The 20065-nt window shown below is 42.5% G+C and overlaps 1 protein-coding gene across 3 annotated transcripts in view; it reads right to left on the bottom strand.

Annotated features, from left to right (window-relative positions):
* The window catches only part of LOC116101691 (pregnancy-specific glycoprotein 22-like), an 80589-nt gene that overhangs the window by 295 nt on the left and 60229 nt on the right, over positions 1-20065 (bottom strand). For 2 of the 3 annotated variants that reach the window (XM_031385458.1, XM_031385462.1), the window contains one exon: positions 16281-16564. In XM_031385458.1, the coding sequence (XP_031241318.1) occupies positions 16281-16564 (284 nt within the window). Of the gene's footprint in view, positions 1-16280; positions 16565-20065 lie in introns of those variants that run through there. The other variant, XM_031385457.1, reaches the window with a different exon arrangement.

The following is a 20065-nucleotide window of genomic DNA, read 5'->3' as shown; positions in this document are numbered from 1 at the left end:
AGAAGAAGAAGAAGAAGAAGAAGAAGAAGAAGATGATGATGATGATGATGATGATGATGATGATGATGGCAGCAATATTTATCGGTAGATATGCATTTAAAATGAATCTAGAAATTATACTGATATAGGAAATTAGCCATAAAAGGTTCTCCTCTAGGATTCATGGCTCCACTAACCATGAGTATTTGATTAAGATTCTAGAACCAGGCATGATTTCCCTCCTATTGAGCAGGGCTTAAGTCCTATTAGACAGTTGTTGGTTTCCTCCAAGATGGATGTGCCACTGTTGCACCTTTAGGGATCTTGTCATGGTAGTCAGAGCTATGGTTTTATAGGATCACAACTGGGTAGGACTATGAATTGTTTCCTCTGTTGTCAGCTTGCCTAGAACCTTCAAGTACTATAAGGTCTCAGCCTCAGTGAGGAGATTTCTGGTTCAGATTCAGCTAACACCTCCAACCTTGTGTCCCAGCCTTGTGTCCCATAGTGCATAGTGTCTTCAACAAGAGGAATCCATCTACAATTTTTAGGAGGCAATCGAGGGTAACATCAATGGAGTATATCATTTGGGAAGTCTTGAACTAAACTGAACAACAATTTGAAGGGAAGTTTCTCATCCCTAGTACTGTATTTTTGTTATTTGATGGCTCTTAGGGGGAGTATTGTCACTCCATGAAGTACAGCCTCATTTAAATATACAAGCTTAGGTAAATATAAACTAATATGACCTTCTAGTAGATTTTTCAAACCTCTTTAGTGTTACTTATATCTCCACTTCCTTCTCCTTCATTATTGCCCTTACTCCTTATCCACAGTAAAGACCTCCTTGTTTTTCCCATTTCTTCTCCATAGTACTTGGACCCAGTATTATATTCTCCAGTGCTCCTCCTGCCTCGTGGTCTCTTAATTGAGGAAGGAGGACCCAGGCCATTATAGGCAGCACCATTCCTAGGCAGATAGTCCCTGATCGTATAGGTTGTATAAGAAAACTATCTAAGCATAAGCCAGGGAGCGAGCTACTGAATGAGCCAGCCATAATCTTGTTTTGTGCTTTGATATCCTTCCATGCTACAAAATGACCCAGACCCAGAAAGGAAATGGACATTCTACTCTTCCCCTAAAATGCTGTTGCTCAGTGTGTTATCACACCAAGAAAAAGAGAGACCTAGAGCAATGTATGGGGAAGAGCAGATGGCACATCCACTCCAATCAGTTATGTTTCCTATCTTTATGGTCTCTTAACTTTCCTGGTTTCTCTAACTATCTGTGGTTAAGCTTATATGTCTGAAGATACTAATCTGCTAACTACAAGTGGGAAAGAACATGGGGAATTTGTCTTTGGTCTCGGTTTTGGTTCCTATGATCAGTATATTTTCTAGTTCCACCCATTTTCCTGTTAATTTTCTTATTTCTTTGTCTTTATATCTAAACAGTATTCCAATAGGTAGGTAGGTAAGTAGGTAGGTAGGTAGGTAGGTAGATAGATAGATAGATAGATAGATAGATAGATAGATATAACACTCTTAAACATAAGCTATATAATCATGCAGAAATAAAGTCTTTGATAAAATCTTACATGCCTTCATGATGAAAGTCCTTGAGGGTTCTTGAGCTCTTGCTCTTACTCTCACCTCTTGCTCCTTCTCCTCCCCTCCCTTCCCCCTCTTTCCATGTGGCCATGGCCAGCCTCTGCTTCTCTACTCTTCTCCCTTTCTCTACCTTTATACAATAAATGCCTTAAAACCAAAAAACAAAACCACAAAAAGTCCTTGAGGGAGTAAGGGATGAAGAGAACATACATCAATGTAATAAACACTATATGTAACAAGCCTACAACCAATAGCATTAAAAAGAACAAAATGTTGAAGCAATCTCACTTAAACCAGGAAGCAGACAGGAACCACTGTCTTCACTCCTCTTCAATACAGGACTGGAAGCACTGTCTAGAGCTATTACACAATAGAAGGAAATTAAAGGAATACAAGTAGGAAAAGAGGAAGTCTAAATGTCCCTATTTGCAGAAGGCATGGTATTATACAAAAGAGATCCTAAAATTCCAACAGAGAGCATCAAGAAACAATCAAGAATCTCAGCAAAGTGTCAGGGTACAAAACCAATTTATGAAAGTCAGTAGTTTCTCTCTCCACCAACAGCAAACACACTATGAAACATGTCATGGCCAAACTACCATAAGCAGTGGCCTCAGAAAACCCAGGAATAAACCTAGGAGGAGGTGAAAGTCTTCTACAATGAAAACCTCAAATCTCTTAAGAAAGAGATTGAGGGAGACACTAAAAAAAAAAAGGAAAGGCATTACATGTTCATGGACTGGTGTAAGTAATGCTGTGAAACAAATTTTTTAACAAGTCAATTGGCAGACTCAATGTAATTCCAATCAAAATCCCCAACATTTTTCACAGAAAGAGAAGAAATGCTTTAAAAATGTATATGGCACTGCAAAAGACCATAGACACCCAGAGCTATCCTGAACAAGAGACCAATACTAAATGGATTGCCATTTGCAGATTTCAAATTATTACAGAGCTATAGTAATTAACCAGGATGTTACTGATACAAAAGCAGACATGGAGAATAATGGAACCAAAACCGAGGAACCAAACATGAGTGTATGTAGTAACATCCATCTGACATTTGACAGAGATGACAAAACATGCCCGGAAGAAAAGCCGTCATCTTCAACAAGTGCTACTGGCCCAGAAGATGCTCCAACATGTAATAAGGACACATGCTCCACTATGTTCTTAGCAGCCTTATTTATAATAGCCAGAAACTGGAAACAACCTAGATGTCCATCAACAGAGGAATGGATACAGAAAATGTGGTACATCTACACAATGGAGTACTACTCAGCTATTAAAAACAATGAATTTATGAAATTCTTGGGGAAATGGATGGACCTGGAGAATATCATCCTGAGTGAGGTAACCCAATCACAAAAGAACACATGGTATGCATTCTCTGGTAAGTGGATATGAGCCTAGAAGATCGGAATACACAAAGTACAAACCACAAACAGTAAGAAACTCGAGAAGAAGGAAGCCCAAAATGAAGATACTTCATTCCTTCTTAAAAGGGGGAACAAAATACCCATGGAAGGAGTTGTAGAGGATAACTTTGGAGCAGAGACTAAAGGAAGGACAATTCAGAGACTGCTACAACTGGGAATCCTACCCATATTCAGTCATCAAATCTAGACACTATTGTGGATGCCAACAAGTGCTGGATGACAAGAGCCTGAGATAGCTGTCTCCTGAGAGGCTCTGACAGTACACAACTAATACAGAAGTAGAGGCCCACAGTCAACCATTTGACTGAGTACAGGCTCCCCAATGAAGGAGCTAGAGAAAGGACCCAAGGAGCTGAAGGGTTTGCAGCCCCTTAGCATGAACTACAATATGAACTAACTAGTACCCTCAGAGCTCCCAGGGACTAAACTCCAACCAAAGAGTACACATGGTGGGACTCATGGCTCCAGCAGCATGTGTATAGCAGAGGATGGCCAAGTCAGTCATCAATGGGAGGAGAGGACCTTGGCCCTGTGAAGGTTCTATGCCCTGGTGTAGGGAATGCCAGGGCCAGGAAGTAGGAGAGGGTGGGGTGGTGAGCAGGGGGAAGGGGGAGGGAACGGGGGATTGTTTTAGTTTGGGGGGGGTATTTTTATTTTTTTCTTATTTCATATTATTTTTCTTTTTTCTTTTGGAAGGGAACCTGGGAAAGGAGGTATTGTAAATAAAGAAAACATCTAATAAAAAAGAAGTGCTGCTGGGAAAACAGAATGTCCACATGAGGAAGAATTTATATAGACCACCATCAGTCACCATGCAGAAAAGTTAACTCCAAATGGGTCACTGACCTCAATGTGAAATGGGAAACACTGAAAGTTCTATAATAAAACATAGGCAGAGTCCTTATGATACAAGTGTAGGAAAGGACTTTCTGAACAGGACTCCATGTACCCAGAGATTAAGACCATCAACTGACAATAGTACTTCATAAAAATAAAAACACTTCTGTGCAGCAAGGAAAGCACACATGTGAAAAGAGCCGTAGAGTAGGAGAAATTCTTTCTCAGATAGACATTGGACAGGAGATTAAAACCCAGAACATATATGCTCAACTCAAAAACAAAAAGACAAGAAAACAAGCAGAGCCTAGTATAGAGGCACAAGCCTCAAATCCCAGTACTCAGGAGGCAGAGGTAGTGGAGCTCTGTGAGTTCAAGGCCAGCCTGGTCAACAGAGTGAGTTCCAGGACAGCCAGGACTGTGTAGAGAGATGCTGTCTCCAAAACCAAAGAAATTATAAGAGAGGGAGACAGACAGACAGACAGACAGACAGGCAGGCAGGCAGGCAGGCAGGCAAAGACAGAGAAAGACAGAGAGACAGACAGAGAGACAGAGAGAGGAGGATGAAGAGAGGGAGAGAAGAAGAGAGAGGACACATGTTTAAAATGGCCATGGATCTGAACAGAGAGCTTTCAAAAAAGGAAAAATAGATGACTGAGAAATATCCACAAAAGTGTTCATCATCCTCAGCAATTAGGGAAATATAAATTAAAACTACATTGAGATTTCACATTACCCTATTCAGAATGATTAGCACCCTACAAAACTGCTACTGGGGATGGGAGGAAAGGGGAGCTCTCATTCACCATTGGTGGGGTTGCGAACTGGTGCAACCACTATAGGAATCCTATGGAGAAGTAGCAACAATAACAATTAATAATAGCAGCAGCAGCAGTAGTAGTAGTAGTAGTAGTAGTAGTAGTAGTAGTAGTAGTAGTAGTAGTAGTAGTAATAATAATAGTAAACCTGCCACATGACCCAGCTACACCACTCCTGGCATTTGGTCAAAAGACTTGACATCCTACTCCACAGACTCCTGCTCAGCCACGGTCATTGTTACTCTAGGCACAGGAGCTAGAAATTGGAGACAACTTAAACAGCCTTCAGCTGATGGATGGGTAATAAAGGCATGGTATACACACAATGAAATAATTTTCTGAGTGTGGATGATGTATCTTTATATCACCCAAGTCAGACCAGAAGCAACCCCATTAAATAACTTTCTAAGTGTTGATTCTGTGTCTCTATGTTGGCCCCTAGAGAACATGAGGAGACCTGCAGCTCATGCCTGTGGCTACAGCAGGAATGGCCTCCAGGCTCAAGTGCTGTGAGGCGGCCTAACACTTGGGCACAAGTATATTGTGGGGCTAGTCACCCTGCTCACTGTGACTCCAGGCAGTAAGGGGTGAATCTAAGGGGGGGTTCAAGATTTGTTCTGGGAACTCCTGGTAAGAGACAGAGATGTTATGCATCCAGAGGATGGGCAGAATCAGGAAGAAGCAAATACCTCAAAAGAATCATCAAAGGAAAGTCCTGATTCTGTATATATATTATTATTACTACTATTATTATTAATTGATATTATTGCTACTTCTCCATAGGAACCTTGAAGTCAAATCCACTCCAAAGTGAAGATAGGACAGAAATTTGAGACAGGAACTTGAAGGCAGGAGCTGAGAAGGACAGCTAATTATCAGCTCTGTCTTTTTGTCTCTGTATCTATCAATCTATCTGTCATTCTGTGTATTTCTCTGTCTCTGTCTCTGTTTCTCTCTGTGTCTCTATCTATCCACATATCTATCTACCTATCTATCTATATGGCCCAAGACCACCGACATAGGGATGGCACTGCCATAGTAACCTCCATCCTCCTACATCCATTAAGACAATCACAGACAATTCTGAAGACTGGATTAAGATGTCTGTCTCCATTGAGAACTAGTCACCACATGGATACTTTATGCCATGTCAGTTTGACAGTTAGTGCTATCCAGGACAGGAAACTCCCAATTCTTCAAGAGAGTGCACATCATTTCTGTCTATGAGCACCATATGTGCTCTCACAGCTGTATCTTCAGAGCCAGGACTCAGATCTGAGTGATCCTACCCTGAGGTTCACGTTGCAAATTCCCTGCTCCTGATTTTCTGATGTCCATCACTAATGTATGTTTAACCTTAAGAAGAACCAATTAAGTCGCATCATCAAATCATTGTAGACCTCTATTATCCTGACTCGGGAAGGCCTACCAGGAAACTTCTTCAACCACAGAGCAGAGCCAGTTATGTGTGAAGCAGGAGCATATCTTGGAGCAGAGCTCTGAGCTGCTGGCCCCCATCTCTGAGTTTTCTCCTCTCATTGTGGAAATAGAAGGGTGTTGTCACAGGTCAAAACCATGGTGTCCAGTCTACAGAATAGCCACTGTAGAGATTAATGAAGGGGACAGAGGTCATGAGTTTGTGACAAAATTCAATCAGCATGCCTTTAAGGACATTCTTTCCTGGAAAGTCCCTGCCACCACCCTAGACAGCCCTAGGCTTGGAGATATTGGAATCACATTTCAGGTTAGATTTGTAGTTAGATAAAAGAAATCAGAGATGCAAGGAGATGGAGACTCAGGGGTGGAACATCAACGTGGAAGGATTAGGATTGACTGGTACTCAGTGTCAGTCCTCATGACTCAGATTAGAGTGTTTTATGGATCTCAAACAGCCTCAGCCTGCCACCTTCTGACAGGCTCTGACCACTTATCTACCACAGGGTAGATTATATCCTGAATCTCATGTTCACATGTTAATGCTACCAAGTTCTCAGCCTCCACTGGGCTGGAGTTGTTGCTTGTGGTTGTAACAATGCAGTGCAGACAGCAGACAGGAGGTTCCCCCGTGTGGGACCTCTGACCCATGCAAGTATGTTGGTATCTCATCTCCCTGCCAACCAAAGTCCAAGGAAAATGCATGAGGAGGTGAATTTCAGGCAGATGCAGAGGATCTGAGTGCTCAGAGAAGGTGGGGCATCCTGTGTGAGCTAATCTACAGAGCTTAGGCAGACCTAGGACTGCCTTACAGCACATAGCATTGTGTCCCTCCAGATGCACTGACCTCCACTGCTCTACATGAGCCAGCACCGCGCCCGACCAAGGCTTTTCTGGCTAAGCCTGCCCTACAGGTAGGTGCCTGTTGCCCGCGCAGTCGTCTCACCAGCAAGAAGACACGCGGACTCTAGGATCCTTCTGCAGCAAGCATTTATTGCATCATGAAGAGGAGAAAAAGGACCGAGCCAATAATCGGCACTGCTTATATACACCACAGTGCAGCATGTCCACCCACAGCGCGGCGTGTCCGCCCATGATTGGCTGTTTGCTCATCACCCCACGTGACACCCCAGGATGGCCATGACTTGGCGTCTTTTCACTCTACGCACATGCGCAAACAGTTGTTTACCAGGAGTCGACAGCGGATGTAGATGCCATCTTGTCAAGGCGAATGCCTCTCCAGCTCTACCGCTCTCCACAGGTGCCCATGTTGCTTCAGTGAGAAGCCTCACAGACTTTCCTCAGGACTTGATATGTGAACAGGAACTTGAGCCAAGAGACCAAGAGCAGGCCCTCTCTTAGCTCAGTAGTACAGCTGAACCACAACCGGAGCCATTCTGCTCAGATGTTTCATGATGATTAACATGAGCCACTACTGTCTTATGGAAGCATGAATCTAGGAATGATCTAGGAACATGAAGGGTCAGGCAGGCTTTGAAACAGAGCCTTTTAGTCCTTGGTTATTAACATCCCTTCTCTCAGATGTGGGAACCACATGGAGAGCTTTCTTGAGATTTAGGTGAATATGGATAATCTGACCTATAGAAACTAGGCACTAGACTTTGCTGAAAATCTCCTGATGGGACAGGTATGCTCAACACATGTGTTGGTTAGTATGTAGCACCTGACACAAGATAGAGATACCTGGAGAAACTCAAGAAATTGCCTCCATCATCTCGGTCTGTGGGTGTGTACCTGAAGCATTTACGTGATTATTGATTGATGTATAAAGTCACAGCCCACTGTGGGTGGTGCCATTCCTAGGCAGGTGGTCCTGAGATGTACAAGGAGAAGGTAACTGAACAAACCTTGGAGTACAAGCCAGGCAGCACCTTTCCTCCATAGTCCCTGCTGGAGTTCCCACAGATTAGAATAATGATATAAATAAATAAATAAATAAATAAATAATAGTAGAAAAATCACTGGATCAAAAGTTTATTCTTCAGACAGATTAACCATATTGACAACCTTTAATGAGATTAACATTGTGTTTAAGAGATTACCATTATAAATACCAGAAATGGAATTTGAGACCTTACTGTCCACTCTTCAGAGTACTAAGAACTCCATGAGCACTCAATACTTATGTGCTAACTGTAGGCTGACTGAGATGAAGCAGACACATACCCAGAAGCTCAGAACCAACAGAGACGGAAGCGTGAAGAGACATAAAACAGACTCTACAGGTAACTCACGACTGAATCAATGAAGACATTTAACAAGTGTGGATAGATTTTTAATGATGAAAACAGACAAACTAGGGGTAGAAGACTATGCCAGCGCAGTAGGGGTGCATGTAGATACCAAAAACCAACTCACGACTCAGTGGGGACACTGACAGCTTTCCCTCTAAGAACATGAGCAACACAAGGATGCTGCTGTGACCACTTCTCCTTGATATTCCCTTGGCAACACAAAGAAATGGAAGGTGGTCAAACAATCAGCTGTAAAATATATCTGTAGATAACATGAAAGTTATTTGGAGAAAATCCTAAAGAATCTATAGAAGTTTCTGGAACTGGTAAGCAAAAACACCCACCTGAGCTGTGTTTCTGGGAACTAACATTGACCTCAGATAACAAGATGATATGTTTGTTCAAATGCATAGACAACAGGAGATGGGGTTAGACACAGCTGGAAGGAGCAGGATAAGTTCAGAAATACTTTAGAAATAGGTAGTGGCAATGGTCACATGACAGTATAAACAAGCTTTATGCCACCCAGCTGTGAGATTCAAAGCAGCTAGAGGGGGAAAAAATCCCATATAAACATAATATATTATATATAGTTGAATATATTGTATATTTATACTTTTATTGGTTATTTTATTTATTTACATTTCAAATGTTATCCCTCTTCCCTGTTTCCCATCCACAAACCCCCTATCCCACTCCCCTACCCCTGCTTCTGTGAGGGTCTTCCCCCCACCCACAAACCCACTCCCACCTCACCACCCTATCTATGCTCACCATGGTAGTTCCCCTATGCTGGGGCATCGAACCTTCACAGGACCAAGGGCCTCCCCTCCCATTGATGCCAGAGAAGGCCATCCTCTGCTGTATATGTAGCTGGAGTCATGGGTCCCTCCATGTGTACTCTTTGGTTGGTGGTTTAATCCTCAGGAGCACCAGGGGATCTGGTTGGTTGATATTGTTGTTCTTTATATAGAGTTGCAAACCCCTTCAGCTCCTTCAGTCTTTCCCCTATGTACTGGTTGGTTTTGTGTCAACTTGACACAAGCTGGAGTTATCACAGAGAAAGGAACTTCAGGTGAAAAAAATGCCTTCATGAGATCCAGTTGTAAGGCATTTTTCTCAATTAGTGATCAAGGGGGGAGGTCCCCTTGTGGGTGGTGCTATCTCTGGGCTAGTAGTCTTGGGTTCTATAAAAAAACAAACTGAGCAAGCCAGGGGAAGCAAGCCAGTAACTAACATCCACCATGGCCTCTGCATCAGCTCCTGCATCCTGACCTGCTTTAATTCCAGCCCTGACTTCCTTTGGTGATGAACAGCAGTATGGAAGTATAAGCTGAATATATCCTTTCCTCCCCGACATGCTTCTTGATTGTGATGTTTTGTCCAGGAATAGAAACCCTGACTAAGACATTCTAACTCTACCATTGGGGTCCCCATGCTCAGTCCAATGGTTGGCTGCAAGCATCCATATCTATATTGGTCTGGTGCTGGTAGAACCTCTCCGTAGACAACTATATCAAGCTCCTGTAAGCAACCACTTCTTGGTATCAGCAATACTGTCTGGGTTTGATGGCTGCATATGGGATAGATCCCCAAGTGGGGCAGTCTCTGAATGCTCTTTCCTTCAGTCTCTGCTCCACTATTTGTCTCTGTATTTCCTTTAGACAGAAGCAATTCTAGGTTAAAATTTTTGAGATGGGTGGGTGGCCCCATCCCTCAACCAGGGGCCATGCCTAACATCTGGATATTGTCTCTATAGGTTCTCTCACCATTTTGTTGGGTATTTCAGCTAATACTATCCCCATTGGTTCTGGGAGCCTCTTGCTTTCCGGGCATCTGGGAGCTTCTGGTGGCTTCCCCTAGTTCACCATCCCCCACTGCTACACACTTCTGTTTGATTTCCTGACCCTCTGTACATCCCACCAGTATTCTCCCACACCTGATTCTGCCCCTCTTTTCTCCTCTCCCTTCTCTCCCTCCCAAGACCCTCCCTCCCTCTAGCTCCTATGACTATTTTATTCCCATGACTATTTTATTTTAAGTAGGACTGAAGCATCCACACTTTGGTCTTCCTTCTTCTTGAGCTTCATATGGTTTGTGAGGTGTATTGTGAGTATTAAAAGCTTTTTTTCCTAATATCCACTTATCAATGAGTACATACCATGTGTGTTCTTTTGTGACTGGGTTACCTAACTCAGGATATTTTCTATTTCCATCCATCTGCCTGTGAATTTCATGAAGTCATTGTTTTTAATAGCTGAGTATTACTCCATTGTGTAAATGTACCATATTTTCTGTATCTATTCCTCTGCTGAGAGACATCTGGATTCTTTCCAGCTACTGGTTATTATAAATAAGACTGCTATGAACATGGCGGACCATATGTCCTTCTTATATGTTGGAACATCTTCTGGGTACATGCCCAGGAGTGGTATAGCTGAGTCCTCAGGTAGTGCTATATCCAGTTTTCTGAGGAACGACCAGACTGATTTCCAGAGTGGTTGTACAAGCTTGTAATCGCACCAGCAATGAAGGAGTGTTCCTCTTTCTCCACATGCTTGCCAGAATCTGCTGTCATCTGAGTTTTTTATCCTAGACATTCTGACTGGTGTGAGGTGAATTCTCATGGTCATTTTGATTTGCATTTCCCTGATGACTAAGGATGTTGAACATTTCTTTAGGTGCTTCTTGGTCATTCAGTATTCCTCTGTTGAGAATTCTTTGTTTATCTCTGTACCCCATTTTTAGTAGGGTTATTTGATTCTCTGGAGTCTAACTTCTTTAGTCTTTTGTATATATTGGCTATTAGCCCTCTATCAAATGTAGAGTTCGTAAAGATCTTTTCCCAATCTGTTGGTTGCCGTTTTGTCCTATTGACAGTGTCCTTTGCCTTACAGAAGCTTTTCAACTTTATGAGATCCCATTTATCTATAGTTGATCTTGGAGCCTGGGACATTGGTGTTCTGTTCAGAAAATTTTCCCCTGTGCCCATGTGTTTGAGGCTCTTTCCCACTTTCTCTTATATTAGATTCCATGTACCTGGTTTTATGTGGAGGTCCTTGATCCACTTTGACTTGAGCTTTGTACAAGGAGATAAGAATGGATCAATTTGCATTCTTTTACAGGCCAACTGCCATTTGAGTCAGCACCATTTGTTGAATATGCTGTCTTTTTTCCACTAGGTGGTTTTGACTTCTTTGTCAAAAATCAGGTGACCATAGGTGTGTGGGTTGAATTCTGTGTCTTCAGTTCTAATCCATTGACTACCTGCATGTCTCTGCACCAATACCATGCAGTTTTTATCAGTATTACTCTGTAGTAAAGCTTGATGTCAGGGATGGTGATTTCCCCCAGAAGGACTTTTATTGTTGGGAATAGTTCTCATTATCCTGGGCTTTTTGTTGTACCAAATTAATTTGAAAATTGCTCTTTCTATCTCTGTGAAGAATTGAGTTGGAATTTTGATGGGGATTGCATTGAATCAGTAAGATGGACATTTTTACTATGTGAATCCTGCCAATCCATGAGCATGTGAGATCTTTCCATTTTCTGAGGTCTTTTTTAATTTAGTTCTTAAGAGGCAATGAAGTTCTTGTAATACACATCTTTCACTTGCTTGGTTAGAGTCACACAAAGATATTTTATATTATTTATGACTACTGTAAAGGGTGTCATTTCCCTAATTTCTTTCTCATTCTGTTTATTCTTTGAGTAGAGGAAGGCTACTGATTTGTTTGAGTTAATTTTATATCCAGCCACTTCGCTGAAGTTGTTTATCAGGTTTAGGAGTTCTCTGGTGGAATTTTGGGGGTCACTTATGTATACGATCATATCATCTGCAAATAGTAATACCTTGACTTCCTCGTTGCTAATATGTATCCCTTTGACCTCTTTTTGTTGTCTAATTGTTCTGGCTAGAACTTTGAGTACTATATTGAATAGGTAGGGAGAGAGTGGGCAGCCTTGTCTAGTCCCTGATTTTAGTGGGATTGCTTCAAGTTTCTCTCCATTCAGTTTGATGTTGGCTACTGGTTTGCTGTATATTGCTTTTACCATGTTTTGGTATGGGCCTTGAATTCCCAATCTTTCTAAAACTTTTATCATGAAGGTGTGTCTGATTTTGTCAAATGCTCTTTCAGCATCTCATGAGATGATCATGTGGGTCTTTTTACTTAGTTTATACAGTGGACTAAGTTGATAGATTTTCATGTATTGAACTATTCCCGTATCCCTAGGATAAAGCCTACTTGTTCATGGTGAATGATCGTTTTCATGTGTTCCTGGATTTGGCTTGAGAGAATTTTATTTTTGCATGATATTCATAAGAGAAATTGGTCTGAAGTTCTCTTTCTTGTTGGGTCTTTGGTATCAGTGTAGCTGTGGATTCACAGAACAAATTGGGTAGTGTTCTTTCTATTTCTATTTTGTGGAATAATTTGAAGAGTATTGGTATTTGGACTTCTTTGAAAGTTTGATAGAATTCTGCACTAAAACAATCTGGTCCTGGGCTCTTTTGGTTGGGACACATTTAATAACTGCTTCTATTTATTTAGGTGTCATCAACTGTTTAAATGACTTATCTGATCCTGAGTTAATTTTGATACATGGTATCTGTCTAGAAAATTACCCATTTCATCCAGATTTTCCAGTTTTGTTGAGTATAGGCATGTGTAGTATGATCTCATGATATTTTAAATTTTCTCAGTTTCTGTGTTATTATGTCTCCCTTTTCATTTCTGATTTTGTTAATCTGGATACTGTATCTGTGCCCTCTGGTTAGTCTGGCTAAGGGTTCCTCTATCTCGTTGACTTTTCTCAAAGAACCAGCTCCTGGTTTAGTTGATTCTTTGTTTAGTTCTATTTGTTTCTAGTTGGTTGATTTCAGCCCTGAGTTTGATCATTTCCTGCCACAGTCTACTCCTCTTGGGAGTATTTGCTTCTTTTTGTTCTAGAGCTTTCAGGTGTGCGGTCAAGCTACTAGCATAAGCCCTCTCCAATTTCTTTTTGGAGGCACTCAGAGCTATGAGTTTTCCTCTTAGCCTTGTTTTCATTGCTTTGTTATGTTTTGCCTTCATTTTCATTAAATTCTAAAAGTCTTTAACTTCTTTCTTTATTTCTTCCCTGACCAAAATATCATTGAGTAGAGAGAGTTGTTCAGCTTCCATGTGTATATGGGATTTCTGTTGTTTTTGTTGTTATTGAAGACCAGCCTTCGTCCATGGTGATCTGATAGGATGCATGATATTACTTCAATCTTCTTGTATCTGTTGAGGTCTGTTTTGTGAATGATCATATGGTCAGTTTTGGAGATGGTACCATGAGGTGCTGAGAAGAAGGTATATTCTTTTGTTTTAAGTTGAAATGTTCTATAGATATCTGTTAAGTCCATTTGGTTCATAACTTCTATGAGTTTCACTGTTTTTGTTTAATTTCTGTTTCCATGATCTATCCATTGGTGAGAGTAGGGTGTTGAAGTCTCCTACTATTATTGCATGAGGTTCAATGTGTGCATTGAGCTTCAGTAACATTTCTTTTATGAATGTGGGTGCCCTTGCATTTGGGGGATAGATGTTTAGAATTGAGAATTCATCTTGGTAGTTTTGTTTGGTTTGGTTTGGTTTGGTTTTATGTTGTTTGTTTGTTTTTGATTAGTATGAAGTGTTCTTCCTCATCTTTTCTGATAACTTCTGGTTGAAAGTCGATTTTATTTGATATTAGAATGACTAATCCAGCTTGTTCCTTTGGACCATTTGCTTGGATTTTTTTTCTAGCCTTTTACTCCAAGGTAGTGTCTGCCTTTGTTACTGAGGTGCATTTCCTGTATGCAGCAAAATGCTGGGTCCTGTTTACATATCCAGTCTGTTAGTCTGCATCTTTTTATTGGGGAATTGAGTCCATTGATGTTAAGAGATATTAAGGACCAGTGATTGTTGCTTCCTGTTATTTTTGTTCTTAGAATTGGAATTATGTTGGTGTGGCTATCTTCTTTTGGGTTTGTTATAAGAAGATTAATTTCTCAGTTTTTCTTGGGTGTAGTTTCCCTCCTTTTGTTGGAATTTTCCATCTATTATCCTTTGTAAGGCTGGATTTGTGGAAAGGTCTGCCTTTATATGTTATTTGACCTTTTTCCTTTTAATATTCTTTCTTTGTTCTGTTCATCTGATGTTTGGATTATTATGTAATGGGAGGAATTTATTTTCTGGTCTAATTTATTTAGGGTTCTGTGGGCTTCTTGTATGTTTATGGGCATCTCTTTCTTTAGATTATGGAAGTTTTCTTCTATAATTTTGTTGAAGATATTTACTGGCCCTTTGAGTTGGGACTCATCACTCTCTTCTATACCTATTATTCTTAGGTTTGTTTGATCTTTCACTGTGGCCTGGGTTTCCTGGATGTTTTGGGTTAGGAGCTTTTTGCATTTTGCATTTTCCTTGACTGTTGTGTCAAGGTTTTCTATGGTATCTTCTGCCCCTGAGAGTCTCTCTTCTATCTCTTGTATTCTGTTGGTGATTCTTGCATCTATGACTCCTGATCTCTTTCCTAGGTTTTCTATCTCTAGGATTGTCTCCCTTTGTGATTTCATTATTGTTTCTATTTCCATTTTTAGATCCTGGATGTTTTTGTTCAATTTCTTCACATTTTGGTTGTGTTTTTCTGTATTTAAGGGACTTATGAGTTCCTCTTTAAGGGCTTCTACCTGTTTACCTGTGTTCTCTTGTATTTCTTTAAGGGAGTTATTTATGTCCTTCTTAAAATCCACTATCATCATCATGATATTATGATGTTATTTTAAATCAGAATCTTGCTTTTCGGATGTGTTGGGGTATCCAGGGTTTGCTGTGGTGGGAGAACTCAATTCTGATGATGCCAAGTAGCTTTGGTTTCTGTTGCTTATGTTTTTGCACTTCTTTTCACCATCTGGTGTTACTTGGTTTTGCTGTCTCTGACTGGAGTTTCCCCTCCTGTGAGCCTATGAGCATGTGATCTTAGGTGTATCAGCACTCCTGGGAGACAAATTCTCTCTGGTTAGGATTGGGGTGCAGAGAGCTATGGCACAATGTCAGCTCCAAGTGCAGAAGTAAACTAGAAGGATCATATCCCCAGATGCTCCATGGTTCCTGGGTCCTGTGGACTCTGAGTGGGTCTTACTTGTACCAGGGCAGTAGTGGTGGTCTCACCTGTGAGCTTATGTGTATCAGCACTAATGGGGAATAAGCTATCTAAGGGCAGTATTGGGGTGCAGAAAGCTGTGGCACAGGGTCAGTTCCGGGTCACAGATGGAAGCCACAAATATATTTATTTTCATATATCATCTATATTACATATATATTTATATGACAAAGAGTTGAATGCAAGGTCACACTGTGACTGCCACTCTTGAGATAGAAACACTCCAGTTGGCCTTTACACAAAAAAATTCAAGTCTGTGCATCAAAGAAACTGTGGATCAAAACTATCGTGTAACCAGTTATGTGCACTGAGACATGGGCAGTCCCTTCTGTCACTTCCTCACTTCCTATGGATGATTGATGTCTAGGTTGCCTTCGAGTTAGGTGAAGGTTCTGGAGCATAGGAGAGCATGTTTGTCTCTGTGTAAACACTGTACCATGTTAACAGGGCACTCAGAGCATGAAGTTTGGGGACCCCCTGAAACCAGTAGCTATATACTTTATCCACAATCTAAACTCTTAATACAATTGCAATATTGTTTAGCACATTGATGTCTTTATTTTCCTTTCAACAATGAGTCTCACTTTAAATGCCGGCCTGTCTTTCTACACATGATTCTGACAGGACTACAAGCAAGAGCCACCATGCTGGCAGTATATAAGTAGCAATTTTTACCATGTAACCTTTCTCCATTTGACAAAGGAATGCCCCAGCTCTGTTGTAGGATGAGAGGAGGGGTCACTCATTCATAACAGCCAGGCTGACTGGGACACTGGTCTTCGAGCTGATTGGGTTGGAGACCTCACATTGGTACTCTCCAGCATCATCCTCCATGACAGGATCTATGCTGAGCTGGCACTTTGACTGGGACAATGTCATCCTCTCTGTGAGCTGCACACTCTGATTATTGAAGAGCCAACGGATGGAGGTCCCAATGTTCTCTGAGAAGCAAGTGAAGACCACTGAGCTCTGTACTCTGACTGTGGTGTCCGTGACTCTCATGAAGGGCTGTGTCACAGGTTCTGCAAAGAAACAGAGGAGGGGACCAAATGAGAGTCATCCTTCGGACAGCTCAAATGGTCCCTCTATAGCTAACACCTAATAAAGATTTCAGGGAGGAGAAATTGGAGCTGTGACTACAGTCATATCTTATGCATTACTGATTGGGCTGTATGATCCTGATTCTGCTACTGAGGTTGATGTGCCTCCGTTTCCCTACACTAAAACACACTGTGCATGATCATTGCAGTGCCTATGAGGTAAGATTAGATATGAGCAATGTTCTGACCTGGTGATGGGGGAGCTGCTCACATCAACAGCATCTGTCCCACTTACCTACAGAAGAGATTTCCCTAGAATGAAACTCTGAGGATAAGAAGCTGCCTGGAATCTACTCAGCAATTAAAAACAACGAATTTATGAAATTGATAGGCAAATGGATGATGGATCTGGAGAATATCATCCTGAGTGAGGTAACCCAATCACAAAAGAACACACATGGTATGCGCTCTCTGATAAGTGGTTATTAGCCCAGAAGTTTGGAATACAGGAAGAACAACCCACAAACCACAAGGAACTCAAGGAGAAGGAAGACCAAAGATGGACACTTCATTCCTTCTTAAAAGGGGGAACAAAATACCCATGGAAGGAGTTACAGAGACTAACTATGGAGCAGAGACTGAAGGAAGGACAAGTCAGCCTGATATAGCTATCCCCTGAGAGGCTCCGACAGTACCTGACTAATACAGATGTAGAGGCTCACAGCCATCCATTGAACTGAGTACAGGGTCCCCAATGAAGGAGCTAGAGAAAGGACCCAAGGAGCTGAAGAGTTTGCAGTCCCTTAGGATGAACAACAATATGAACTAACTAGTACCCTCAGAGCTCTCAGGGACTAAACCACCAACCAAGGAGTACACACAGGGACTGATTGCTCCAGCAGCATGTGTATAGTAGAGGATCGCCAAGTTGGCCATCAATGGGAGGAGAGGCTGCCTGGAGAACTCTCACCTCTGCCCCTCCTCTTGGGAACCTGGCTTTCCTGTGAGTCTCCTAACCTATCAGAAAGTTGGCTTCTGTCCTGACACCTGTCCACTGAAGCTCAGGAGAATGAGGTGCACAGGTGACCTACATGACTGCAGCTGTCATGGCGATAAACAGTTGATCCCACACCCTATGGGACTTGGACAGTCAGCCAAGCCTTGTTCGCTGTCACCTCTAACAGGAAGCCCAATGCTATCCCTGACGAGAAGCTCTCTGGGGATAACTGGAGTTGAGTCTGGATCCTTGGCTTCCTAATGCTCCTCTTACTGATTCAGTAGTGAGCTGGACCATGGAGGGGGTGAACACAGGATGAAAGGGAAGATGGGGGGAAAGAGATAAATCCATCAGTGTTGAGACCTTTGTCTTCGGTAAAAAGACAGGGTCCTATGGCCACAGAAGCTTGGATCCATCACTCAGCGGAGGTGGGTGGGCGTGTCTACACAAGTCAGAGAGTGAGCAAATGACCTCCATGCCCTTGGTGCACCTGACTGTGTGTCTCCACCCTCACTATCCTCACAAGCCTGGTCATGCTCAGAAGAGGTGGGGGATGTGGGTGACTTTCCTCAGCTCTTCCTCTGCAAGCCCCAGTGTTCACCTTCTGACCTTTTTGATATCTTTCCCCTCTGGATGCACTCAACTCTGATTCCACTTTGAGATGGGCTGCCTGGTCTGACTTCAAGTTCACTAAAGCCTGGTAGAAAAAAAACTACTTTAATCTTTCTGGAAATTTCAATAAGTAGACAGGCTCAGATGTGTGGGGCAATGTACTGTACCACCAAACAGAAAACCGGGTAAGGTCAAGTGGATTCAGGAACCCCAGCAGTTCTCCTAATTGAGAAAGGTAGGCATTTACATCTAAACCCAACCAAGTTCCTGAACTGGAACTTGTGACCATGCCACCATAATCAGTCACATAGGGCAATACCCAAAGCTCTTCCACATGCAGATGAGGCATACCTAACATCTCAGGCCAAACCAATAGAAAGCATGTAATGTTTTTTAAGATTCTATCCACAAGGAATAAAGTGCACAAAATATTTCACCGAAGACCAACTACGAGTGCCTTTTTAGCAAGCTGTAACACCCTATGGAAAGAGTATTCTCTCCTGAAGCTTCTCCAGCCCTCCAAAGCCACTGTGTCAAGCTGCCTGCCACCGCCTCCAGTGCAGCCTAGGCCTAGGAAGAAACTCAGCAGGCTACCTTGCTCTGGCTCCCCATGGAGAGCTGCAATTCTTTGGCTGCTCAGGGTGGGCCAGAACCCCATATATCTCTGCAGACATAAACATGTGGGTAGATGAAAGAATGAATATCTCTGGGCCTTGCGAGGCCAGGTTTTGGTGAAATTCTGATAAATAAAGCTACTGAAAGCATTTAAACCTCCAGCTCACATTAACTTGTGCATGTGTGAGAGTGTGGGTGGGTGGGTGTGGGTGTGTAGCAACAGATGTATATGATCTTTTGTGTGCACAACACAGCACCTAGATGGAGGTCAGTGGTCAACTTAAAGAAGCCATTCCTCTCCTTCTACCTTAGCTCCTCTTCTCGCACACAGTCAGGCACTGTTCTCCTCGCCTGTGACAGGAAATACTACCAGGAGGTGTACCCTTTGTATAAAAGTACACAGAGGGCCACCAAGACCACTGCTGCCTGCTCTGTCCTCCCTCTGTGGAGAATGATGTGTAATAACATTTGCTATAGCACTGTCCCAATTTCTGTTGTCTTCCTTCCTCTGAGTACAGACTCCTAGTAGGCAGGGGCCCTTCCCAGGATAATGCTGACTGCTGTCAGGGATGGTGTCCAGGGTCCTGCTCTGTCCCTTCCACACTGAGTCCTGCCTCGTGCCCCAGGTGGCTTCACTGTATATATGTTTCAGTCCTCAAGACCACACAGTGAGCAACAAGAATGATAATCACCCCTGTGCTCTGGGACAGCAACAGCTCACACCAGGGCTACTCTCCTCTCTGTTCTTCCAATGTGCCCTTTATGACAAAGAGTCCTAAGCTGCCCTTTGTTCTCAATGCTTTGATGTGGGATCAACTCCTGCAGGAAGGTGACTGAGAACCCTGTGAGGACTGGGAAGGGACCTGCTGACTGATGTCTAAGAAAGAGAGAGACCCATGCTCACTGGAGTCACCAGTCAGGGTGCATTATCAGGAGACCCAAGAGCACTTGTATGGGGAGTTCCATGTGGCTGTGAAGCAGGAGGTCACCTGGACTCTAAAGAGAAGACAGTGTCTCCGTAAACCTACTGAGAGTTTCTGAGGGACTCTTCAGCATCCTGTGCTGGTTGAGCCTCACATAGGGTTTGCCCATGTCCTTCCTGGCAGGCAGCTGCCCTCTGTCTAGGTAATTCCCTATGGGATATGTGGAGGTAGGGGACAGCACGGACATAGAAACACAGGATCTGCTGACAGAGTAATGTGTTTAGTAGGTCTGAGAGACTGTGTAGAGACAGGGATGGAGCCAGGCTACAAGTTAAG

This window comes from Mastomys coucha, unplaced genomic scaffold, assembly GCF_008632895.1.
Source record: "Mastomys coucha isolate ucsf_1 unplaced genomic scaffold, UCSF_Mcou_1 pScaffold21, whole genome shotgun sequence".
Taxonomy (NCBI): Eukaryota; Metazoa; Chordata; class Mammalia; order Rodentia; family Muridae; genus Mastomys; species Mastomys coucha.
This window is presented reverse-complemented; position numbering and strand designations above follow the sequence as displayed.